Source organism: Lynx canadensis, chromosome A3 (assembly GCF_007474595.2).
Source record: "Lynx canadensis isolate LIC74 chromosome A3, mLynCan4.pri.v2, whole genome shotgun sequence".
Taxonomy (NCBI): domain Eukaryota; kingdom Metazoa; phylum Chordata; class Mammalia; order Carnivora; family Felidae; genus Lynx; species Lynx canadensis.
The window spans coordinates 123,943,987-123,971,451 of NC_044305.1; the positions used below are offsets into that span (position 1 = coordinate 123,943,987).

General features: G+C 38.0%; 1 protein-coding gene across 2 annotated transcripts in view; it reads left to right on the forward strand.

The window, feature by feature from the left end:
• Positions 1–27,465, forward strand: part of LDAH (lipid droplet associated hydrolase) — a 112,640-nt gene that overhangs the window by 17,725 nt on the left and 67,450 nt on the right. For both annotated transcript variants that reach the window (XM_030311573.2, XM_030311574.1), the window contains exons 3-4: positions 12,090–12,233; positions 26,759–26,928. In XM_030311573.2, the coding sequence (XP_030167433.1) occupies positions 12,090–12,233; positions 26,759–26,928 (314 nt within the window). The remainder of the gene's footprint in view (positions 1–12,089; positions 12,234–26,758; positions 26,929–27,465) is intronic.

Here is a 27,465-nt window from a genome sequence, read left to right on the forward strand (position 1 = left end):
AAGCAACAGAATATACTTTCTTCTCGAGTGCACATGGAACATTTTCCAAGATAGATCACATACTGGGTCACAAAACAGCCCTTCATAAGTATACAAGAATTGAAATCATACCATGCATACTTTCAGACCACAATGCTATGAAGCTTGAAATCAACCACAGGAAGAAGTCTGGAAAACCTCCAAAAGCATGGAGGTTAAAGAACACCCTACTAAAGAATGAATGGGTCAACCAGGCAATTAGAGAAGAAATTAAAAAATATATGGAAATAAATGAAAATGAAAATACAACAATCCAGACGCTTTGGGATGCAGCGAAGGCAGTCCTAAGAGGAAAATACATTGCAATCCAGGCCTATCTCAAGAAACAAGAAAAATCCCAAATACAAAATCTAACAGCACACCTAAAGGAAATAGAAGCAGAACAGCAAAGACAGCCTAAACCCAGCAGAAGAAGAGAAATAATAAAGATCAGAGCAGAAATAAACAATATAGAATCTAAAAAAACTGTAGAGCAGATCAATGAAACCAAGAGTTGGTTTTTTGAAAAAATAAACAAAATTGATAAACCTCTAGCCAGGCTTCTCAAAAAGAAAAGGGAGATGACCCAAATAGATAAAATCATGAATGAAAATGGAATTATTACAACCAATTCCTCAGAGATACAAGCAATTATCAGGGAATACTATGAAAAATTATATGCCAACAAATTGGACAACCTGGAAGAAATGGACAAATTCCTAAACACCCACACGCTTCCAAAACTCAATCAGGAGGAAATAGAAAGCTTGAACAGACCCATAACCAGCGAAGAAATTGAATCAGTCATCAAAAATCTCCCAACAAATAAGAGTCCAGGACCAGATGGCTTCCCAGGGGAGTTCTACCAGACGTTTAAAGCAGAGATAATACCTATCCTTCTCAAGCTATTCTAAAAACTAGAAAGGGAAGGAAAACTTCCAGACCCATTCTATGAAGCCAGTGTTACTTTGATTCCTAAACCAGACAGAGACCCAATAAAAAAGAGAACTACAGACCAATATCCCTGATGAATATGGATGCAAAAATTCTCAATAAGATACTAGCAAATCAAATTCAACAGCATATAAAAAGAATTATTCACCATGATCAAGTGGGATTCATTCCTGGGATGCAGGGCTGGTTCAACATTCGCAAATCAATCAACGTGATACATCACATTAAGAAAAGAAAAGATAAGAACCATAGGATCCTGTCAATCGATGCAGAAAAGGCCTTTGACAAAATTCAGCACCGTTTCTTAATAAAAACCCTCGAGAAAGTTGGGATAGAAGGAACATACTTAAAGATCATAAAAGCCATTTATGAAAAGCCCACAGCTAACATCATCCTCAATGGGGAAAAACAGAGCTTTTTCCCTGAGATCAGGAACACGACAGGGATGTCCACTCTCACCGCTGTTGTTTAACATAGTGTTGGAAGTTCTAGCATCAGCAATCAGACACCAAAAGGAAATCAAAGGCATCAAAATTGGCAAAGATGAAGTTAAGCTTTCACTTTTTGCAGATGACATGATATTATACATGGAAAATCCGATAGACTCCACCAGAAGTCTGCTAGAACTGATACATGAATTTAGCAAAGTTGCAGGATACAAAATCAATGTACAGAAATCAGTTGCATTCTTATACACTAATAATGAAGCAACAGAAAGACAAATAAAGAAACTTATCCCATTCATAATTGCACCAAGAAGCATAAAATACCTAGGAATAAATCTAACCAAAGATGTAAAAGATGTGTATGCTGAAAACTATAGAAAGCTTATGAAGGTAATTGAAGAAGATATAAAGAAATGGAAAGACATTCCCTGCTCATGGATTGGAAGAATAAATATTGTCAAAATGTCAATACTACCCAAAGCTATCTACACATTCAATGCAATCCCAATCAAAATCGCACCACCATTCTTCTCAAAACTAGAACAAGCAATCCTAAAATTCATATGGAACCACAAAAGGCCCTGAGTAGCCAAAGTAATTTTGAAGAAGACCAAAATAGGAGGCATCACAATCCCAGACTTTAGCTTCTACTACAAAGCTGTAATCATAAAGACAGCATGGTATTGGCACAAAAACAGACACATAGACCCATGGAATAGAATAGAAACCCCAGAACTAGACCCACAAACATATGGGCAACTAATCTTTGACAAAGCAGAAAAGAATATCCAATGGAAAAAAGTCTCTTTAACAAATGGTGCTGGGAGAACTGGACAGCAACATGCAGAAGATTGAAACTAGACCACTTTCTGACACCATTCACAAAAATAAACTCAAAGTGGATAAAGGACCTGAATGTGAGACGGGAAACCATCAAAACCCTAGAGGAGAAAGCAGGACAAGACTTCTCTGACCTCAGCCGTAGCAATCTCTTACTCGACACATCCCCAAAGGCAAGGGAATTAAAAGCAAAAATGAACTACTGGGACCTTATGAAGATAAAAAGCTTCTGCACAGCAAAGGAAACAACCAACAAAACTAAAAGACAACCAACAGAATGGGAGAAGATATTTGCAAATGACATCAGACAAAGGGCTAGTATCCAAAATCTATAAAGAGCTCACCAAACTCCACACCCGAAAAACAAATAACCCAGTGAAGAAATGGGCAGAAAACATGAATAGACACTTCTCTAAAGAAGACATCTGGATGGCCAACAGGCATATGAAAAGATGCTCAACATCACTCCTCATCAGGGAAATACAAATCAAAACCACACTCAGATATCACCTCACGCCAGTCAGAGTGGCCAAAATGAACAAATCAGGAGACTATAGATGCTGGAGAGGATGTGGAGAAACGGGAACCCTCTTGCACTGTTGGTGGGAATGCAAACTGGTGCAGCCACTCTGGAAAACAGTGTGGAGGTTCCTCAGAAAATTAAAAATAGACCTACCCTATGACCCAGCAATAGCACTGCTAGGCATTTACTCAAGGGATACAGGAGAACTGTTGCATAGGGGCACTTGTACCCCAATGTTTATAGCAGCACTCTCAACAATAGCCAAATTATGGAAACAGCCTAAATGTCCATCAACTGATGAATGGATAAAGAAATTGTGGTTTATATACACAATGGAGTACTACGTGGCAATGAGAAAGAATGAAATATGGCCCTTTGTAGCAACATGGATGGAACTGGAGAGTGTTATGCTAAGTGAAATAAGCCATACGGAGAAAGACAGATACCATATGGTTTCACTCTTATGTGGATCCTGAGAAACTTAACAGAAACCCATGGGGGAGGGGAAGAAAAACAAAAAAAGAGGTTAGAGTGGAAGAGAGCCAAAGCATAAGAGACTCTTAAAAACTGAGAACAAACTGTGGGGCTCCTGGGTGGCGCAGTCGGTTAAGCGTCCGACTTCAGCCAGGTCACGATCTCGCGGTCCGGGAGTTCGAGCCCCGCGTCGGGCTCTGGGCTGATGGCTCAGAGCCTGGAGCCTGTTTCCGATTCTGGGTCTCCCTCTCTCTCTGCCCCTCCCCCGTTCATGTCTGTCTCTCTCTGTCCCAAAAATAAATAAAAAAAAGTTGAAAAAAAAAATTTTAAAAAAACTGAGAACAAACTGAAGGTTGATGGGGGGTGGGAGGGAGGAGAGGGTGGGTGATGGGTATTGAGGAGGGCACCTTTTGGGATGAGCACTGGGTGTTGTATGGAAACCAATTTGACAATAAACTTCATATATTGAAAGAAAAAGAAAAAAACAAAGTTAGAGAGGGAGGGAGGGATTCAAACCGTAAGAGACTCTTACATATACATTTTAAATCATAATTGGAAGTATGCATTTAGTTTTATAATCTTTTTAAAATTTCTTAATACCTAGAATAATTAGAACTACCAAATTTGTGACATTTTTCTAAATAATTTTTTCTGTCTCATTCCAAGATGATTGTAAGTTTACTGTGGAACGTTTATTTATTCTGAGATGTGGAAGCTGGGTCATTTGTGACTTTTGCAGAATCACTATCAGTAGAATGTCTGGGGTAGTTTCTTGATTGTAGATATTCAAAGCCCTTTTAAACTTGTACGTTAGAACATATTATATGTATATATATATGGAGAGAGAGAGAGAGAGAGAGAGAGAGAATAGATATCTATCTATCTATATAAAGATATATCTCTATATATCTATATCTCTATGTCTCTATATATCTATATCTCTATATAGAGATATATAAATATGTCTCTATATATCTATATCTCTATATAGAGATATAAAGATATATAGAGATATATTTATATATCTATATATCTCTATCTCTATATAGAGATAGATATATAGAGATATATAGATATATAGATATATATAGATCTATATATAGATATATAGAGATCTATATCTCTTTATAGAGATATAAAGATATATAGAGATATAGAGATATAGATATATAGAGATATACCTTTATATAGGTAGATATATCTATAGATATATAGATATATAGATAGATATCTCTATATATCTGTATATCTCTATATAGATATATCTATTTATCTGGTGTATATATATATATATAGAGAGAGAGAGAGAGAGAGATACATATCAGTCTTAAAGATTAAGATTAAGAATGAAATTGTGACTACATATCATACCGTATATAGCTAAGCCAATGAGGTATTATGATTGCGTTTCTTTTCTTGTACATTTTTTTCTTGTTGTTCTCTCTGAGCTAATTATTGTCTTATTTGCTTAGTTTTCTACTTTTGAATCACTAATTTATCCTAAAATTATTCTCTAGGAAATGAGAAAAAAAGTCCTTTTAATGCATTTGAGTAATCAGTCTGGTTTTGGTTTTGTTTTTCTCATTTTTGTTTTGTTTTGTTTCGTTTCTTTGGAGATACGCTTCCCAGAACTCTCAGTTCATTGGCTCCAGTCTGGACTGATTGCTCTGTAGGTCTGCTGCCCAGGCCATGCTGGGAATTCCTGTCACTTTTCTCCTGAGTTAGATTCCATTTCCTGGATCCCACATTTTCTTATTTCTTGCTTTATTGGTTAAGCACATCTCTTAGTAACTTCCTGAGAAGAGGTACATGGGAAGTAATCTTTTAAAGATCTGTCATGTCAGAAAATGTCTTAAGCTTCTAGTTTGGAGATAATTTTTCCTTAGAATTTAGAGGGCATTTTAGCTGTTTTCCATGGTCCAGAGCTGCTTTTGAGAAGTCTTGATATCATTCTGATTTTTTATCTTTTGTATTTGAAGCTCACCTGCAAGGAAAAGCATTTTAGATCTTTTCTTTGTTCTAAGATACTGAAACTTTACCATAAAGCACATTGTATGGATATTTTTTTCATACACTATAGGTTTTTGTGTACCCTTTTAAACCAGAGAGTCATATACTTCAATCCTAAGAGCTATGTTTTCTCTTCTTTTTTTATAGTCACCTGTTTCATGGGTAAATTATCATTTTCTTTGGCTTCTTGCATTATTAGAGTTTTTACTTTCTTCCTTTTTCTGTTTGTTTGCATTAGCATTTGTTTTTCCTCAAATGTCTGGTAATCCTGACTACCCTTTCATTTTTAAGAGGAAGACACAAACAGCTATTGGAATCTTTGTGTTCAGGGATGAGGCTTGTCCTCAGGTGTGCCTAGAGTGACCAGCTATTGTAGTCTGAGAGATTTTATTGAAGGACACATGCCTTTCAGTACTAAAACCACAACAGTCCTATGCAAAACAGGATGGCTGGTCACCCTAGATCCCACGCTAGGGTAAGGGTAATTGGGTAGGGACCCAGCATTTCACTGGAGAATTTCCAGCTTTCAGTTATCTCTACCTATTTCTTGGGTCATTCAGTTTTCCTAGGAAGGAATCTCCCAATATCCTGTTTGAGGAGTGGAAACCTGTTTGTGAATGTTCAGGGCTGAACAAGGGAAAGAAGGTAGGAAGTTTCAGTGTTTAGTAACAGTTAATCAAAGCTCTTCTCAGTATAGTGCTTCTGTTTTCAGTTGGCCTAAGATTCCTGACCCAAAACCTCTTCCGTTTAACCTCTTCTGGAAATAAAATTTCCAGTTTCCTTTCATGATATAACAGTCATTTTAGAAAGCAGTCTGTTGGCATCTATTGAAATTAAAAATACATATGCTTTAATAGCAGCTAGGGAGAGTTTGAAATTATAGGCATGACAAGTACTGTTTGATGGAGCAGAGATTTGAGGCCATGGTAGAGTATAGGATTGAGAAGGTAAGTAGAAATGTTGTCTTGGACTGGAGACAGGATATTCTTCAGAGGCTAGCATGAAGGAGGTGAAGTTAGTTACCAAAGTGGAGAAAGTGTGAAAGCACGTCAGAGAGAGTAAAGTAATTTCCTGCCTCCTGAGCTCTGTTTTTTCTTCTAATTAAGAGTTGAGGTGATCTGTTGAGAATAAATATGGCAGAGGGTAGATAAGGGCCCTGAGGAAAGGGGTCAGCATTGAGAATAGCAGGTATACAGGATGAAAGGAATTATCAACTGAGAACAAGTAGATTTTGAGCAGCACTGTGATGGAATAGCAGGTATATTGGGAGTGAAGTCTGACCTATCAGAGGTAGAATGGTTTGAATGTTAACCATTTCTGGGTAATGAAAAAATCTAAACCAGTGGTTCTTAAAGTTGGTGTTGGGACCAGCAGTAGCATCTGAGAACTCATCAGACATGCAGGTTCTCGGGCCCCTCCCAGACCTTCTGAACCAGAAACTCTGGGGGTGGAGCAGTCTGTGTTTTAACACGCCTTCCAGGAGATTGTGATATGCTTACCACTGATCCTAGGCTGTGGCTATCAGAATTAGTTGCTTAAGTTTCATGTGCAGGAAGTTCGTTGAATTTGATCAGGGTAATGAATTATGGGACAAAGGTGTTGGATCGGGGCGCCTGGGTGGCGCAGTCGGTTAAGCGTCCGACTTCAGCCAGGTCACGATCTCGCGGTCTGTGAGTTCGAGCCCCGCGTCGGGCTCTGGGCTGATGGCTCAGAGCCTGGAGCCTGTTTCCGATTCTGTGTCTCCCTCTCTCTCTGCCCCTCGCCCGTTCATGCTCTGTCTCTCTCTGTCCCAAAAATAAATAAACGTTGAAAAAAAAAATTAAAAAAAAAAAAAAGGTGTTGGATCAGTGAATCTACCCAGATTTTGAAATCTCCTGCCATGGAATGGCACCTAAAATTGTTATTTAAGGGCCAGGGTTTTCAGGGAATGTGTGAGAGTGACTAAGAAGTTGATAGACAGAGATGGAGGAGGAGAGGTTGTTGCAATAAGGTAGACGAGTAGGTGGAGCTGACAGTTCCCTGTGCTTCCCTACTCAGAGGTGTCCGTTCACTCACTCACTTACCCTCAGAGCTGGGAAGCTTGTGTTGCAAAAGTCTTTGCTCTCCTTGAGGTGCATGAAGTGTTAGAGAAGAGTGCGGGCTCTACTGTGGACGCTTGAAAGGAAGAGTCCACCACAGGGGAGAGCCAGGTTTAAAATATGAGGAAGAGACAGATAGAGGGAGCATTCAGTGAAGACACTGTGAAGAAAGAAGCTTAAAACATTTGTTGCTTTGTGGTGTCATTGTTTTGTGGTGCTTTGACATTTTCAGATCATTCTTAGTTTTTTAGTGTTCTTTTATGTTTGCCCTTCTATTCTCATTGCTGCCCTTGGCCCTTTTCCTTGGAGTTCATGGGAGCTGAAGGCTGGTGCTGCTCATTAGTTTATGGAGTTCAGAATTGTATTTTATATTTGGGCTTAATCTATTTATACTGTGGGGAAAATTAGGATGACAGTATTTCAAAGATTGTTAAACCACTGAAGACATCATATTTAGTCTGTCTCTGATAGATTGATGTAACATGTCATTTTAAATCACTTTGCTTTTGCAGCTAGCAAAATTAATCACTTTTAAGTTGGTAATGATAATGAGGAGTGATTTATTAGAATCCACAGATTGAGGAACTTTTAATTTAACTTCGTCTTTTCCAGTGAAGCTTTGTTGTAGAATTTCTGTTAAGTAACAATATCCTTGGACTTTCTTTAAATAGAGAAATGACCAAAGGGAACCAATTTGAGAACTCACTGTAAAATATATTGAGTCATTATAACTCTCCAGTGGTCATATGGGGATAATAGAGTCATCCAATATGTCTTAGATTTGAGTACAGTGATCAGAAATGGAGCGGACAAGGCTCCATGTGCAAGCCCAGTGTTCTTTCCATCTGACAACCTTCTGTATAGATGCTATGCCACATTAACTTTATATGTGGCAGGTTTTGTCTCCTACAAGATTAAGTGGAAGGCAAAAATCTACAATTGCAATGTTGAATAGTTTATTGGCAGTTGGGGTCTAGAGATGGTCACCACAGCCTCTGTTATATGTTACTCAAGCACTTGACTATATGTTTGATCAAGCATATGTTTATAACACATTTTGATATCCTTTGATAAAAAGTTTTACTAGCAGTTTTGTATTGAAATGTTTTCAAACATCCCTATACCTGAAAATACACGTATACATACATGTGTGAATGTGTGTATATCTGATTTTAGCTGCAGAAATAAGACCCTTTCAATTTTTTGTGGTTTCCTAACCAGAAAGTTAAATTCATGGTTCATAAAGTGTTATTTAAGGGCCATGATATTTAAGTAGTGAAGTATGCAAAGACATTTAAACGGTTTGCATTACATTTTCCACTTCTATCTCACTTGTCAGTCGGATCTTCCTGATACTTACTGGCCATTGTGGACTCTTCTGTTTCTTCAGGAGCCAAGCTCTTCATTGCTTGAGGGCCTTCGTACCTGTTCTTCTCCTGTTCTGGTATCTTCTTTCCTCAAATTTTTACAAGGTCGATTTCTTTTCATCTTTTGGGTCTTAGCTAAAGGTCATCTCCTTAAACATTTTTCTCAGGCCACCCTAATCTCTTCCCTTGAGGATCCTCCCACAATCATCATATAACTTCTCCCACTCTTGAATTAGCTTCTTTATTTATTTAGTTATATGTATATATTTTCCTACTGAATATGAATTATAAAAAGGCCTTTAACTGTCTTGTGCCTGACACAGTGACTTCCATGTAGAAGGTGATCAGTAAATAATTGGTAACTAAAAGAATATACAAAAGAAGCTATAGTACTGAATAGAATGAAATGAACATGAAGCAGTTGAAAGTATCATTTACTTGATGATGACAAAATAGTGAACAAGAAAGCTTCAAGGTATTTGCTTAAGATCTTATAGTCATTAAGCAAAAGAACTCAGAACCCAGAGATAGGTGGAAAAAATTGTTTTGTAGCAATTCATTAGCTAGTACTTTTCAGGTTCATATTGTAACTCATTGTATTCGTGGTAATTATTGCATCTAACTCATGTGTGTGTTATCTTTGGATTCTCCTTAAACCAGTTTTAATGTGCTGTGCACCTTAAACTTACAGAACACGACATGTCAGATTTATTCAATAAAAAAATAAATATATAATAACAATTACAGTAATAATAGCTACCATTTATTCAGCCCTTTCTGTGTGCCAGGCATTGTGCAAGTAATTGCCCATTCATTATTCCTAATGATAAGGCCAGCTACTCTGTGGGGCTTTTATAAGATTAACTAATACAAGGTATGCAGAAGATCCTAAACCGGATAGTTTATGATGAAGAACTGAAATGATGAAGAAATCAGTGTCAGGTAGTTTATGTTCTTTTCTAAATTCAGTATTATTATTTTCTTTTGTATACTCTTCCAGTCATCAAATACTTATTGAGCACTTATCATCCGTGTGACCTTGGGCAAGTTGTTCAACCTCTTTGTACCTCAGTTTCGTCATTCATAAAATGGAAGTAATAATAGTACTACCTCAGGTTGGGACTAAATGAGTTAATACATGTAAAGCACTCAAATGCTGCCTAGCATGTAGTAAGTTCTAGCACTTTAAAATGTTAATGACTATAATTTTCTACCCATGTGAAAAAAAATGGTAAAACTTAGCTGAGAGACCTAAAACATTTAAATATGAGACATAACCCACTCCCAGAAGATTATACTCAGTAATATAAAAGACATCAAACCTTTTTAAATTAATGTATAAATGAGGTGAATTTCATCAGAATTCCAAAAATAAATTTTAAAAATTGAACCTGGTGGAAATAATTCTAAAGGTTATGACACCAGCCTAGAAAATTTAGGGGAAAAAATTAAGAGAAGGGATTTGGCCTGCCAGTTACCGAAACATTTTAAAAAAAAAAAGAAAGGAAGGAAGAAAAACACAATGTAGTAATCAAGGCAGTATGGTGCTGGCAGAGGAGAAAAGGAAAAAATAAATGGAATTATTTGGAATCAGAATTAGCAAGCAAATGTAAGAATTCAGGGTTGAATTCAGAAGACATTTCAAATCAATGCAGAAAGAATGGGTTATGTAGTAAATGGTCTTGGGGCACTTGGCTAATCATTTGGAAAGAAGTTGGATTGCTACTTTGTACTTGATACTAAAAAATATTCCAAACTTATTAAAGATTTAAATATAAAACATGAAACAGTGCTGCCCACACCCACCTTAGATGTTATAGCCCTAGTGCTGTACATCCCTCCTCTCTTCATCAGCCAGTCAGCTGACCAGAGAACATATTACTGCATTTAAAGAAGTTTCTGTACTATTTAACAAAGATGTCACTGGCACAGTTACAAAAAGGAATTTAGAACTCAAGTCACTAGGTCTGAATGCAACAGAAGCAGACTAGCAATATGGACGACAAGACCATTTACCACCATCGCTAGCCATGACACGTCTGAGTAGCTAACATTTATACAGCACTCGCATCGAGCCGTGTTTAGGTGCTTTACCTTTATTAATTCACTTAGTTCTCACATTAGGTAGTGCAGTTATTATCCTCATTTTGAAGACAAGGAAACCAAGGCTCGAGAGGTTAAATAACTTTCCAGAGGTCACACACTTAATAAGTGCAAAGCCGTGATTCCAACTCCCACAGTCTGGCTCCCGAGTCTGCCCTTAACCGCTTTGCTACATTCCCTGTCAAGAAAACTGAAATGATGAAGAAATCAATGTCATTTGACAAGGGTGGCAGAGGTTATATCAGTGCAACAAAACCATGTCATCTAATTACAAAGAAGAGAAACCTAATAGCATGAAAAAATAATAAATTGTACAATAGATATTGCTGGAAATGAACTAGTGTCTGTGAAAGCATTATACAGATGGTGACTGCAAGATGAAACCCCATTTCACTGTCATTTCCCCCTAAGATATATCAGATTGACTCTTTTTTCTAAAAGGTTATTATTCATTCTGTTTCTCTATAGCAAGCCCATGTCAAAAATACCTTCTGTACATACACAAGAAAAATCTATATGTCGGTGGTCTTTTTCCCAAAAGGTCAAACTATACATATGTTTACAATAGAAGTACTTGTGATAAATGACAAGGAAACACTCAGTACACTCCTCAAAGTACGCTTTGTGAATGATTCTTACACTGATTTGTTTTCATGCAGCTTGGTAACTGAGCAGAATAATATCTTGAAGGGCTTTAGAGGCAGGATTAATGACTTTAAACCAATAGGATGATAATGGGAAGCCAGTGTAAGGTGTTTAAATAGGATACAGCTATGATTTGATCTGAAGTTTGAGGGTATCTCTCTGGGTACCTAAAGAATGGATTCCCGGGGGACAAGAGTAGCCAGAACTCCCATTGGGAGACTAGTGCAGAAAACTTGATGGGAAGTGATAATGCTAATGGAGAGAAGTAGACAGTGTAAGGATGTATTTTGGAAGCAAAGTTCACAGGACTCACTAGGGAATTGGCTGTGAAGAACAGGGACAAACCTGGTGTTAGTACTTGAGCATTTGGTGTAGGGTTGGTGGCTCCATTTATTAAGGAATAGGGAGGAAGAATTTATCTTGAAACAGTTGGAGAACAAAGCAGGAGCAGGAATCTTCTGAGCGATCATTCCCAGACTTAAGGCAGAAAGGATATTAAAATTGAAGTGTATGTGTCAATGTTAGTAGATTTGTAGAAGAAAGCGTGAGGATAAATCCATCGTTTCCACTCTGCACATCTTCTTATGTGAGCTTAGCTTTGGTTAACTAAGATCTGTGTTTCTTTTCTTAGGTAATCCAGGTTTTTGTTCCTTTTATGTACCATTTGCAAAGACTCTGTACTCCTTAACAAACAGACGCTTTCCAATTTGGGTTATCAGTCATGCTGGACATGCTTTGGCGCCCAAAGACAAGAAGATTCTTACAACCTCAGACGGTATGTCTTTATTAACATCTGCTTTCCTTTACAGTGAGTGAGTGTTCATGAATCTGGAAAGCCTGCTAAGGTTAAGAGTTACATCATTGAAAACCTCTGCTTGTGGCATTGGGCCCAGGCTCTCACATTTTGGTAATTTTAGGGTTTTTAGAGTCATTTTAATTTTTTAAGGTAATTTTCTCTAAAAATTTGAGCAGATCAAACAATTTGTGTAAAACTTGCCTTTTCTGTGTACCAGCTAGTAATCAGCTATATATTTATTGATCAAGCACTGTATCTCCAGAGTTGTACCATGAGGTGCTGGGGGGAAAAAGTATTGTAAGCCATGGTCCTTACTCTAAAGAGGCCCTTACTCTAACATTTAGAGAATGATTAAGTGATAAACCCTGGCCTGCTAATCATGTAGATATCGAAGAAGTGAACAAAGGAGAGAACACAGTATTGGTTTGAAAAGACTTTGTGGAATAGATGGGTTTTGACAGTTGAGTAGAATTTGGGTCTGGGGGTAAGGCGAGTGCACAGGTGTAACAGGCAGAAGAATTAGCACAGCAGGGAGAGAGATTCAGTAGGTGTGCCAGTGCTGGGCAGGGCCAGACACGGAGGAGCCTTGGACCTGGGGAGAGAGCTCTGACTCCATTGCCGGAGGCCTTTAAATGCAGGACATAAAACCATATAGCTGCAAATTACTTGCTTCTAAAGCATAAAAATTTGGCATGTTCACTCTTCTAAAATAAAACAGTGAGAGGGAAAAAAAATACAACTTAACTTCTCTGTAGGCATCTCATTCAAGGGCCATTTGTCCTAAGCATGTCCCTTAGTTAATTTGAGGTGGGAGAGAGGTGGCTGTGGTGTCATTGCTGAGTTGCTCCTCGTCCTGGTGTGCCTCTCCTGTGGTATGAGCATTTTAATGAGCATCTAATTATATGGGAAACCACATGTGGGTAGGGAGGGAGAAAAGGGCAGGTGATAAGGGAACTCTCTGTACTAATCAGTAAAAATTTTCTATAAATCTAAAACCATTCTGAAGACCTGCTAAAAATTACTGGAATTTAAAAATAATTTAATATTTACATTGTGCTCTTTATCACTGTTTTAACTTGGCCTGCCATAACAGAAACCATAGACTAGGTAGCTTGATTAATAGGAATTTATTTTCTAGTAGTTTGGAGGCTATAAGCCCAAGATGAAGGTTACAGCATGGTTAGGTTCTGGGGAGAGCCCTCCTCCTGGCTTACAAATGGCCTCTTTCTCTTTGTGTCCTCATATGACAGGGAAGGAGACAGAACAATTTCATGTGCTCCAGGAAGCTCTCTGATGTCTCTCCTTGCAAGGCCACTAATTCCATCATTAGGACCCCACCCTTATGACCACCTCTAATCCTAATTACCTCCCAAAGACCCTATCTCCCAGTACCATCACATGGGGTTTATGGCTTCAATATAAGAATTTTAAGGGAGACAAACATTTAGTCCAGGACAGTCATGAGTAAGAATGTTTTATACATATATTTTTAAGCTTTATTTATTTATTTTGAAAGAGAGAGAGAACAAACGAGAGGCTGAGAGAGAGGGAGAGAGAAAGAATCTTAAGCAGGCTCCACACTGTCAGCACAGAGCCCAACTCAGGGCTCGATCTCACAAACCTTGAGATCATGATCTGAGCGAAATCAAGAGTCAGACACTCAACCCACTGAGCTACCCAGGTGCCCCACGAATGTTATATATTGACATTCCAAATCTGATCACAAGTATAGGTCAGCATATATATATATGTACCTGAATATATATTGTACCTGAATAATACTAAAACATACCAGTTACTACTTGAAATAGTTTTACTAAATATTTAATCAGGTTTTAATAGTTGCCTTTGGTCTGTCCTCAGAAGTATTTCAAAACTGGTCCTTTGAGGGTACCAGGGTGACTCAGTCAGTTAAGCCCCCAACTCTAGATTTCAGTTCAGGTCATGGTCTCATAGTTCATAGGATTGAGCCCTGAGTCAGGCTGTATGCTAACAGTGTGGAGCCTGCTTGGATTTTCTCTCTCTCTCTCTCTCTCTCTCTCTCCCCCCCTCATAATAAATAAGTAAACATTAAAAAGGAAAAAAAAAAGAAACTGGTTCTTTGAAGCTTTGAGTAATGAGGGAAGTTTCTGTTCTAAGTAGAATTTCTTCCCACATTCATGAACATCTGCATGTGTGCTAAATTTGTAATAATTGCCTTATTTGAAGAAGCGGGTGACAGCTAAGAGGTGTCTTATTTTTATCCACATCCTGTTTTTGGCTGTTAACTGGAATATACGGTCAAGACACAATGTAGTTTTTGCAGAATTTAGGAACCAGAACCACCCTCATGACTACAAGGTTGATGGCTCTTTGGTTCTGTTGTTAGTATGGAATTTGGTTCTCTTTTCTTTTCCCTCCTGAAGCCGTAGCTCAAACTCTGTGTGTGTCACCTCACTGTGAACATCTCAGCTCCCTGGCTCTTGACCTCCTCTTAATTCTCACATATGGTAGTAAAGATCAGCTTCCTGAAATGTTAGTTCTGGTTCCAGAGTCCTGTGTTAACTTTAAGTTGATTTTAACATGAGATACCAGCTCCTGAGAATGGAATTTAATCTCCTTCCTCCCCGCCCCCGCACCCCACCAATTTCACTTAATTTACTCATTTTAACTTGTCTCTTTGCTAGCACTTAGGGAAAAATATGCCTGCACTTACAACAAATCTGTTGGACTTATATTGTTTATTGTTAGGTAAGTCATCAGCCAGATTTCCTATGTCCTCCTCTTTCTTTAAGATATCACATGTAAGATTACCCTCATCTCAGGGGCGCCTGGAGTAACTCAGTTGAACATCCGATTCTCAACTTTGGCTAAAGTCATGATCTCACAGTTGGTGAGATGAGACCCCCATCAGACTCTGTGCTGACAAGCGTGGAGCCTGCTTGGGATTCTGACACTGTCTCCCTTTCTCTTTGCCCCTCCTCTACATGCTCTAAACAAACAAACATTAAAAAGAAAAAGATTACCCTCATCTCCAGAAACCCTCCACTCCTCTCTGCTCAGTTTCCACTCTGCGCTCAGGCCTTTGGTAAGTCAGACTTCACTTCAGTACTTTAGTCGCTCAGATTTCTTCTACTACACTTCCACCATCTTTTTTTACTTCCCTAATTATCTTCTATGTAGAATCATAGATCTACAGATCCAGTGCAATCCTTGTATAAATTCCCACCAAAATTCCAATGGCATTTTTCACAGAAATCGCAAAAAAAATCCGGGGTGCCTTGGTGGCTCAGTCGGGTAAGTGTTCGACTTCGGCTCAGGTCATGATCTGATGGTTTGTGGGTTCAAGCCCCACATTGGGCCCTGCGCTGACAGCTCAGAGCTCAGAGCCTGCTTCGGATTCTGTGTCTCCCTCTCTCTCTGCCCCTCCCCCACTCGCACTCTGTTTCTGTCTCTCAAAAATGAATAAATGTTAAAAAAATTAAAAGAAAAAAGAAATAAAAAAAAATCCTAAAACTCGTATGGAATCATAAAAGGCACCAAATAGCCAAACAAACCTTGAGAAATAAGAACAGAGCTGAAGGCGTCATGCTTCACGATGTCAAACTATATTGCAAAGGTGGTAATCAAAACAGTGTCACACTGGCATAAAAACAAACCAGTGGAATAGAATAGAAAGCCCAGAAATGGACACACACAAATAAAGTCAATTAATCTTTGACAGGGGCTCCGAGAATGCACAATGAAGAAAGAGATAGCATCTTCCGCAAATGGTGTTCAGAAAACTGTATATCCAAATGCAGAAGAATAAACTGAAATACAGTTTATAAACTGAAATACTGGAAATTAATTCAGAATGGATTAAATACTCACATTAAGGCCTGACACCATAAAACTTATTCTAGAAGAAAACATAAGGAAAAATACTCCTTGACAGTGGTTTTGGTGGTGATTTTTTGAATATGACACTGGAAGTATAGGTATGAAAAGCAAAAATAAACAGTGGGACTATCTCTAAAAAGCTTCTGCACAGCAGAGGAAACAATCAACAAAATGAAAAGATAACCTGTGGAATGGGACAAAATATTTGTAAACCATCTATCTGATCCAAAATATATAAGAAACTTACATACTTTGATAGCAAAAAAATTAAAAGTCTGATTTAAGAATGAACAGATTTTTTTCAATAGCCAAGAGGTGTATGAAAAGATGTTCAACCTCACTAATCATTAGGGAAGTACAAATCAGAGCCACAGTGAGACTCACTTCACATCTGTTAAGATGACTGTTATCAAAAAGATAAAAAAAAAGTAACAAGTATTGCCAAAGGTGTGGAGAAAGGGGAACCCTTCTGTACTGTTGGTACAACCATTATAGAAAATAATATGGGAATTCCTCAAAAATTGAAAATAGAATTTCCATATGATCCAACAATCCCACTTCTGGATATATATCTTTTTAAAAAATATTTGTTTACTTATTTTTTTTTTATTTTATTTTTGGGACAGAGAGAGACAGAGCATGAACGGGGGAGGGGCAGAGAGAGAGGGAGACACAGAATCGGAAACAGGCTCCAGGCTCCGAGCCATCAGCCCAGAGCCTGACGCGGGGCTCCAACTCACGGACCGCGACATCGTGACCTGGCTGAAGTCGGACGCTTAACCGACTGCGCCACCGAGGCGCCCCATTTGTTTACTTATTTTGAGAGAGAGAGCGTGCGTGGCGGAGGGGCAGAGAGAAAGAGAATGAGAGAATCCCAAGCAGACTCCGCGCTGTCAGAGCAGAGCCTGATATGGGCCTTGATCTCATGAGCTGTGAGATCATGATCTGAGCTGAAATCCAGAGTTGGAAGCTCAACCTACTGAACCACTCAGGCGCCCCTGGATATATGTCTAAAGGAAATGAAATCAGTATCTCAGATATCTGATATGATATCCCATATTCATTGCAGCGTTATTCACAGTATATGGATAATTCCAGGATATTGAAACAACTTAGTGTCTGTTAATGGATGAGTAAAGAAAATGTATATGTAGACACAATGGGATATTATTCAGCTATGAGAAAGAAGGGAATCCTACCTTTTCAACATATTGATAAACCTGGAGGATAGTATGCTAAGTGAAATAAACCAGACACAGGAAGACAAATACTGTATGATCTCAGTTATATGTGGAATTGAAAAAGTCAACCTCCCAGAACCAGAGGCTAGAATTTTAATTGCCAGGATTTGAGGAATAGGGGAAATAGGAAGGCATTGGTCAAAGGGTACAAACTTTCAGTTGTAAGATGAATAAGTTCTGGGGATCTAACATACAGCATAATGATTCTAGTTAATAATACTATATTGTATAACTGAAATTTGCTAAGAGAGTAGATCTTGGTGTTTGCACCATCACAAAAAAGAAAAGAGGTGATTATTCCCTCCATCTCGAGCCTGCTGATGGCAGTGCCCTTAGTTAGGGATGCCTGCAGCACTTGCCCACACACACATCACTGGTAGGGAGCTCCACAGACATTTCCTCCATCAGGGCACATATTATGGCTGTACTGGCTCTTGTGGTTCTTATTGTGATCCGCAGGATTCACTTCAGCAAGAAGCCATCAGGGAACTCTGAGGAAACAAGATTTATTACCTATAGTTCCTGGAGGGTACATGGCACGGGGAACAGATATGGGGCTCTGCCTTTATTAGGGTCTGAGGGTGGGGTGTCTACAATTTTGGAGGTTTACTCTGTAGAGCCAGAATTAGGGTTTGGGAAGGTAGAAGTGGGTCACACAACAGTCAGTTATTTAAATTACCCAAGGCTTGAGGGAGGGGAGGAGGGTGATGGGTATTGAGGAGGGCACCTTTTGGGATGAGCACTGGGTGTTGTATGGAAACCAATTTGACAATAAATTTCATGTATTGAAATAAATAAAATAAAATAAAATAAAATAAAATAAAATAAAATAAAATAAAAAATTCAAAAAAAATAAAAAATAAAAATAAATAAAATACTTAACTCAAAAAAAAATAAAAAAATAAAATAAATTACCCAAGGCTTTCTGAAAGGTACCTTTGTGGGTGGGGGGGGGGGGTGGTCTAGTTCCTTATCTGGTTGTTTTGCTAGCAGCTGTGTCATAGAGATGGCAATATGTTTATTGAAGATGGATGTCTTTTGATGTGGATACCTCGTTAATCAAAAGCTTAAGGTCAGGTACTTACACTACACTGCGTAGGTGATGGATATGTTCATTTGACTCTGGTAATCATTTTACATTGTATACACATATCAAATCACGTAAAAACAATCCTGCATAACCTAAATATATACAATTTTTATTTGTTCATCATATTTCAATAAAGCTGAAGAAAAACAATTATAGATAGTGGATGATGGGTACTTGGGGATTTGTTATACTATTCTCTCTACTTTTGTGTATGTTTGAAAGTTTCCACTCTTGAAAAAAAACTTTAAAGAAATAAAAATAATTATAGAATCTTAGATCTAAAAGTATCTACAGCAATCCTACCATGAACGCTTATTTTTTAAGGAAAGAAAATGAGGCCCAACAAGGCTAAATCACCTGCTGGTGAGTGGCAGAATTTTGACAGAAGTGCCTTTTTCATAGTGTCTTTTTCTCTGTGTTATTGTGTGTGCTTGCGCACACTTGTGTGCATGTGTGTGTGTGTGTGTGTGTCCTTGTGTCCCTCTATGAATGCAGTTCACTTGAGATTGAGAGTCTTTTACACTTTGCAAAAGACTAGGGTATACTTTGAAAAGTAAGTCGATCCTGATTACCTAGTGTGAGAGATTTTCAGAGCAGTAGTAAGTGAAACTAAATACACAGATCTTGTTGCCTTGATTAAAAACATCTATTTCAACAGCCATTGTATTGAAATGTAACTGAAGGTGGACAGAATGTAGAGCAGATACTTGCTCTGCTATGAACTTTTTTAAAAGATACATCTTTATTGTTTTAATCTATTTCTTCATAATGTGCCCAAAGAAATTTGGGGGTTCAATACCATAGTTTTTCCTTTGTAAGGAAATTTATGTGTTTGCTTAAAGTGTGTTTTTGCTGTTTGGAAAACAGAGGTGTTAAAAGAATTCTTCTTAGAAAACAGACTCACTTAACATGCTAAACCTCCAGAAGCTGCCGGCCCTTCTGACCTGTTATCTTAACCTCTGGCAAGAGAAGAGACAAGCCCAGGACAGAGGGAGCCAGGAAGTAGTGGAAATACCTCGGGATACTCAGTGAAGGATAATGCATCTTCTTTTCTGTAATGTAATGGTGATTAGCTAACATATCTGATTCCTACATTCTTAACCTGAGTGAGAAAGACCATCTACAATAGAAGCTGTGTACTGAATTACCTAATGAGAGCAACATTCAACTCAGTTATCAACAGTAAGTCCTTAAGTGAAGACAAAACCAAGCATTTGAACATGATGAGCAACTTTGAAAGTTGAAAATAGATTCAAAGAGTAACCCTAGATGAGGGCTTCTCAAATTTTGGCCAGCATCAGAATCACCTGGAGGATTCGTTAAAGCAGATGAGTGGGTGTCACCCCAAGTTGTTGATTCACATAGATGTGGGGTGGGATCTGAGAATTTGCATTTTTAACAAGTTCCTGGGTCATGTTGATACTATTAGTCCTGAGACCACATTTTCATAACCATTACTGTAGATCTTCACCAGTAAACACTAGTGAGGAAAACCAGTAGAAATTAACTGTTGTATGTCTGGATTTCTGAGAAATGTCTTTAGTTCTTGTCTTATTGTTCTTGTTATTTATAACTTTGAGTATACTTGTTGCTTAGGCTTCTTCTCTAGTATTGAGTTAATAACTTAGTAATTAGAGCCTGGTTCCTTTGCTCCCTAATGAGAACAGTGCCATCTAGAGGCATTAGCTCAGAGGGCCACCAGAGGGCCAAAGGAAGCTGTGGTTTATCTAGAGAGGGTGAATGGACAACTCATCATCATCGAGGGTTTATTGGCAACCTACTTGGTTATTACATGAAATTCCAGTCTCCGCCTTTTAGGTTAGTGCCTTTCTTTTTTTTTTTTTAAATTTTTTTTCAACGTTTATTTATTTTTTGGACAGAGAGAGACAGAGCATGAACGGGAGAGGGGCAGAGAGAGAGGGAGACACAGAATCGGAAACAGGCTCCAGGCTCTGAGCCATCAGCCCAGAGCCTGACGCGGGGCTCGAACTCACGGACCGCGAGATCGTGACCTGGCTGAAGTCGGACGCTTAACCGACTGCGCCACCCAGGCGCCCCTTTTTTTTTTTTTGTAATTTTTTTTTTTTTTGTTAGTGCCTTTCTAAAAATTTGTTTAAATGTTTATTTTTGAGAGAGAGAGAGCATGCAAGCAGAGGAGGGGCAGGGAGAGAGACAGAGGATCTGAAGCAGGCTTTGCACTAACAGCAGAGAGCTCAATGTGGGGCTCAAACTCACAAACAGTGAGATCATTACCTGAAGTCGGATGGTTAACCAGCTGAGCCACCCAGGTGCCCCGGGTTAGTGCCTTTCTGTCTGTTCTGAGGAGCCAAAACCTCTGTGCAGGGCAGGGGAGGGTGCTGTGGGCCCCACTTGCACCCTCATTTAACCAGAACAGTTCTGCTTTCATCTGTTTTACATAGTGAAAGTTATGTTTGCAAATGCAATCCATGGTAGATTGCTTTGGATAGGCAGGACAGATATATTATTCATCATCCAAGATTATTGCTCTAAAGTACAGGTTTTTTGACATGCAAAATATGGCGTGAAAAAGATGTAATCATTGAGAGAAAGGACATAAGCTATAACCACCCATCAAATGTTGAAAGTATGTTTTGCTTCATATTAGCACATGTTAAAATTATGAACAGTTGGAAATAATATTCTAGTTGCACCACATTATCACAATCATAAATTGAGTATAATTGGGAGAACAGATGTTCACCGATGTCAGGAGGGGGTGATTCAAGACAAAAAAAAAAAAAGTGTGAAAAGAAAATGTGAGGAATTAGAAGTATAAACTCTTTCTGGCTTTGATTTACTATAGAGTCAGCTTACTTGATGGCAGATTCATTATCAACTATTTTAAGTCATTTGTTCAAAAAGTATAACATAAAAGCTAGAAATCACAGTGGTTTAGTTTCAGCTGATAAAACATTACCTAAAAAAGTTATACAATCTTTCAACTAATGATGAATTTGGGTCATGCTTATCCAAAGAAACAATAAACCACTCCCATTCCAGTATTCAAACAGAAGGAAAGAGAGAAAAATGGAGTTTTCTGTCTTGCCAGAACCTTGATTGTCAGAGGAACATGAAGGTAAAATGGAATGGGTAGATGAGCCCAAGGCAAGGACAGTCAGGGGCTCACAGTCATTGGAAATAAACAAGTCTCTAAGTAAGTGGGAAGAGACAGAAAACCAAAGGGCAGAACAAGAAAGGAAGTTAAGAATCAAGCAAATTGTAGAGTCTTGGGGGAGACAGAAGTAAGAAGCACAGCAGGACTAAGGAGAGTGACACTGCAGTTAGTGTCCTGTTACTGGGTCTCTGCCCCTTTCTTTGTGGACCTTAGGTATCTTCTTACTGCTCATGCAGTGGAACCCCGACTTCTTGGTGATGTTCAGTGTCCTCCTTGATCTAGTTGCAGCCTTCCTTTCCAACTTCATTTGTCTTGTCCCACCTCTCTATAACCATAGACACAGAACTCATCACTTTCCAAAATTACACCTCACACTTTTATGCCTTTGAGCTTTTGTTATTTACTGTAATAACATTATGTTCTCCTTGCTGAATCAATCTCTCTGTCTCTTTCTCTCTCATTTCCCATATTTTCCCCCATTGAAATCTTTAGCAGATCATTGGGTTTTGTCAGGGTTTTGGAAAGCATAATTTGATGACCCTGGTTTTCACCATCTATTTGGAGAATAATAATTAAAAATTATTTTACAAGGCATGTTTGGGTTTTACAAAGGTTTTTGTTTGATAGCGGTTTTAAATAGAGTGCCTAACGTCACTGCGTTACATATCTTAAAGGCTAACAGAGTCACACCAATGTTTAGATACAGGGAGTTTACAGAACTACTTAGGGAGCCAGGGACAGTCAGGGCCTAAACTATGAGGGTGTGCTTTCACATTGACTTAGTAAATTCAGGGCACCATCATAAAAGGAAGGCCTTTGGATCAGTAAATTAAATAAGCATAAAGAATTAGAGACAGTTCATGTCCACTGTTTCACTGATATTTGGCAGAAATCTAGGTAAAGTCCTTTGGGGCTTTTGTATTCCATTGAGAATAATGAAGAAGTGAAGGGTGGTTTCCCCTATAAAACTGATGTAAGATAGGTAAGAACAATATGCCAAAGCATTCTTTATTAAAAAATTTTCTTTTATTTTGAGAAAAAAATTTTAAATGTAGAAAAGTACAAACAGTAGTGTAACAGTCCAAATTCTGTTAGTTGATTTTCTCTTGATAGTTAACACTTTGCCATAATGGCCATATTTACCATCATTGCCTCAATATTTTCTGTTAATAAATAAAACAATACAGAAAATTTTCATTTTTAGATCCTATCTCCAGTTATAATTTAGAGTAAATTATATTTGTAGTGACATGAATGTAATGATGCACAACATGTGATATTGTTTTGTGTTTTTAAAGCTTTACCTGAAGAGTAAATCATATATGTCTTCCTCAAAGCATTCTTTAAAATATGAAGTGCCATTTTTAGCCTTTTAATATCCCTATGTAAGTTGTTTAATTGAAGTTATTATTAATAAATAGCTTTGGAGTAATGATGGGGGCAGGATGGAAGAGTCCACTAGTTGAGAAATTCTGGTGTGAGAGTGGAGAGCTACTGTCTGTAGACTCAGTCCCAGCAAAAGGCTCATGTAGGCTAATCTCCAATTTTGTTAGTTGGATTGCATTTGAGTGTATAGAGTATACATTTATAGTAGTATGCACTAGTAAAGAATATTTCCTGGATGTTTATCTTGGTTTATTTGGAGAAGGACACAGTAGTTTTCATGAAACCAGTATGCATTACCTTTCAGCTGTGATGCAGTAAAAATGTGTCCTTTTCTCGAGGAAATGCTTGATATATACTTATTTCAGTGTTTTACAATTGTGTTTTTATCTATTTCTGTTTGCTCTTATTAGATTCTGAATTCCTTGAAGGGAAAGGGATTATATTGTATTTATATCTGTATTTTCAAAGTCACCATGAGCCAACTAGTCACCATTTTCTGTCAGAATGGTCAATTCAGTTGATGTGAAATGGAACAAAATAATAGTTATCAGATTTCCTGTATCCAGAATCTGTCATTTTTTTATTTATTTTTTTAATTTATTTATTTATTTATTTACTTATTTATTTATTTATGTATTTAGAGGGAGGAGGGGCAGAGAGAGAAAGAGAGGGAGACAGAGAATCTCAAGCAGACTCCACACTGCCAGCACAAAGCCCAATGCAGGACTTGAACCCACAAACCGTGAGATCATGACCTGAGCCTAAATCAAGAGTCAGATACTTAACTGACGAGCCACCCAGGCACTCCCATAATATTTTGATCTAAGATTGACAGAATGTTAATAACTGGATCAATCAATTTGAATAACTAGATGAAAAGTAAATATGAAGTGCTAATATTACTTAATTCCTCTATGAACTTTGTAGAAACAGATTATATATACCTTTTGAAATAAACTCCAGCATCAGTAAATGAGCTATAAAGTAAATTCCATAGAAATGGGCCTAAGAAATAGGGCCAGGTTCTAAAATGGAATTGTCAGTATCATATTTAAGACTGTATCTGGATAAAGATTATGTTCCAAACATACTTTGTTGATTGTAATTTGGAGTACATTTTTCTATTGAAAGAATAGCTTAAGTAATTTCCATATTATTCTTCTTCTGATTTGGGTACAATTGAATGTAGTTTTTTTTACTGTATTTTGTGGACAGTAAGTTAATGATTTCTAGCATTTTTTCTGAGTATATTATAATAAAATATGAAAATATGTAGTGAAGTTTATAGCTTTTTAACTTCTAGTTTTTGCTAGTAAAATAGTGTCCAGGTAGCACATTTAAATTTGCTATCAACATTATTTCTAGAAAGTGCTTTCTCCTTTAATCTCACTACTACAGCAGACACTAATAAGTAACGTGTTTGCCTTGGGAATCTTCTGAGGAGTTCCCAGAGGTAAAGCCAGATTTACTTCTGAAATATTCATTTGAGTAATCTTTTGAATTTTAATATGCATTAAAGTTTATCCAAAATATAACCTTTTAGAACCTTATTTCTGCTGCCAGTGAAGTTTTAAAATGTTCACTACATTTAGCTCGTTCCCTTTCTGTTTACACTATCCACATAAATGTCCTTGGTATATATTCGAGGGAGGACATAAATGACAGGAACTGAAGTGACAGCAATCGTAACTATCATTTCTGTCACAGTTTATGCCAGACAGCTGTGCTCTGTGCTTCAGAAGCGTTGTGTTTACACTGCCAAGACTACCTCCATTATATATGAGGACACTGAAGCCAGGTTAAGGGACTTGCCTTAGCCACCCTCTTAGTGAGGTTCTCGGCTGGGATTTAGACCCAGATTTATCTTGCCCCTAGCACCCATGATGTTTACTACACCATACTATCCCAACGAAAGGAAGATTTTTGACATTTTCAAACATTGGGTATTTTGAAAAATAAAGGATTTGGCTTGCAGGTGTTATAGATGCTTGTTTTTAGAGTATCAGAGAACAATATGATCCCTTCTGGGTAGACTGATCAGAGAAGATAAACTGAGAGGGAAGCATAAACTACTCAAACTTAAGTGTAATATTAAATAAACATTTGGGTTGGGAGCTATCAGGGGCCCTACCAAAGTCAGACTTCCAGATTCTGTCTCTTCCCAAGTCTGTTTGATGCTGAACTTCCTTGTTAAACGGAGAATGGATTCGAGGCTGACGTAGGAAGAAGGATTAGGGCAGAACACATCTTACCCGAGAGATCAGTAATACCATGGAAAAAGGGAACTAAGCCTCACTGACTGGGTAGAAAGGTCTTCAGAAACTGTATGCCAGGCATTGGGAGACAGAGATAAGAGACACAAATTGTAAAGTAGGAATAAATCAGGAGTAGTGTGGTGAGATAAACATGGATGGGATGTTGTGGGAACCGAAAGGAAGGCTACTTTCTCCTCGCCTACTGAATCATAAAATGGCTTTTCAGAGGAGATGACACTTGTTGGGAGGTTGAAGGATGAAGAAGAGTTGGCCAGATTAACGGGGGAGCTGAGCACCGAAGAAAATGAAAACAGCACGTACAGATAAAACTAAAGAGCAGTCCTTTGCAGTGAGTTTCAGGTACCTTTCGAATGAGCCACGTTGTGGCTCATTATAGTTTGCATGAGTAACTTGTAGGAGTCAAATTCTAGTAAACCAAATTTTAATAAAGAATTTATTACACCTTATGATACTTTGAAACATTACAGGTTCATAAGGAAAACCTACTGACGTTTTCTATATGCATAGAATATCAGAGCTGACAGCGTCCTCAGAGAATGTCTAGTCAGTACATATTTTCACGCCACACAAATATTTACTGCGTGCTAGTAGTCACAGAGGATACAGATGAAAAGATGGACCTTGCCTCCAAGGAGCTCACAGCCTCCGAGAGGAAATAAACAGACCATAACACAAGTATGATAAAGGGTTGTAATAAGGATAGAGAGTACTGGTTAAACACAAAGGAACGCTCATTCATTTTTCTTGGAGATTAGCTAGATAAAGGTTTAATTAGCTCTTGAAGATTCCAGAAGACAGTTCATTTAAGGAAGGAAAGGAAGAAAGGATATTTCAGTTAAGGCTGCTGGTTAAAAGGAACAACTTACAACATTTCTCCTTAAGGCCTTCAGTCAAAGTTCTTCAAACAAAAACTACCTCAAATAATGAAGCACTGTCATGGATAGTTGTCTATTAATAATATAAACTGGCCTAACCAGTGGTTCTCAGTGTGTGGTCCTGGGACCAACATGTCTGGGAAGCTTAGAAATGCAAATTCTTGGGCCCCAACCCAGACCTACTGAACCAGGAAGTTTGGTGGTGGGGCCCAGCAGTCACCACTTTCACGTGTCCTGCAGAGGATTCTGATACCTGATCAAGTTTGAAAACTAGTGGCCTAAGCGAACTGTAGTTCATGGAATAGTTGAAAGTTCATGGGCTTTGAGGACAAAACCTGGGTTTGAATTGAATCTCACCTTTCTCACTTATTAGGTGTGTGACTGTCAGTCTATCACCTAATGTCTGTGAGCTTTGGGATTTTCATCTATAAAATGAAATCACTAACACTTCCTTTCCAGGACTGTTGTGAAGACTGGTTGATGTAATTTAAATAAAGTGTTTAACACTGTAGCTAGCACATTTGTAGGCTTTAAATAAATGGTGACTGCTACTGTTGTTAGTTTTTTTAGATATTTTTCCCAGTGAATTTATTACTTTCACTAATTGAGTGAAAACATATTCATATCTTTTGCTTTTAGATTCAAATGCTCAAGAAATCAAAGACATCTATGGACTACAAGGTCAAGTGGAACACAAGCTAGCTTTCTTGAGAACTCATGTGCCAAAGGAAATGAAACTTGTGGTCATTGGCCATTCAATAGGCTGCTATATTTCCCTCGAGATTTTGAAGCTTGCTCCTGAACTGCCAGTAAGTATGCCTCAGGCGGTGACGGTAGATGCCTGATGATGTTGTTGCACAAATCCTCCTCAGCTCTCCTTCCCCCTTTTGTCTCTTGTTTAACTGATCAGTAAAACAGAGAGGGGGGTTATTTGGTGGCTGTGTTTACTTTTATTTGTATTACTGTGGGCCTGTGCTAGTGTATGTATGTTCATGCAATTTCCATGTGTTTCAAAAAATAATACGGTAAGAGGTAGGGGTTTTTCCAGATGGATGCCATTGAATCTAGGGTTATCTGGAATTCTTAAGTTGTATGTAACTCATTGTCTTTTATAAAAGAATAGTGAAGAGCAGTTACCAGCTACCACCCAGCAAGAATCTTTTTTGGGAGAGTATTTTGCAAATGTTCATGCCTCCTTTCAAAAGGAAGAAAATTTATCATCATTATCATCATTATCATCAGTAGGCAAACAACAGCTGCCCTTTATGGAACACTAAATCTTTATTAGGTCATAAGTCTGGGCCCTTATCTGTTCCACAGCTTGGCAGCCTTTTTGAGACATTCAC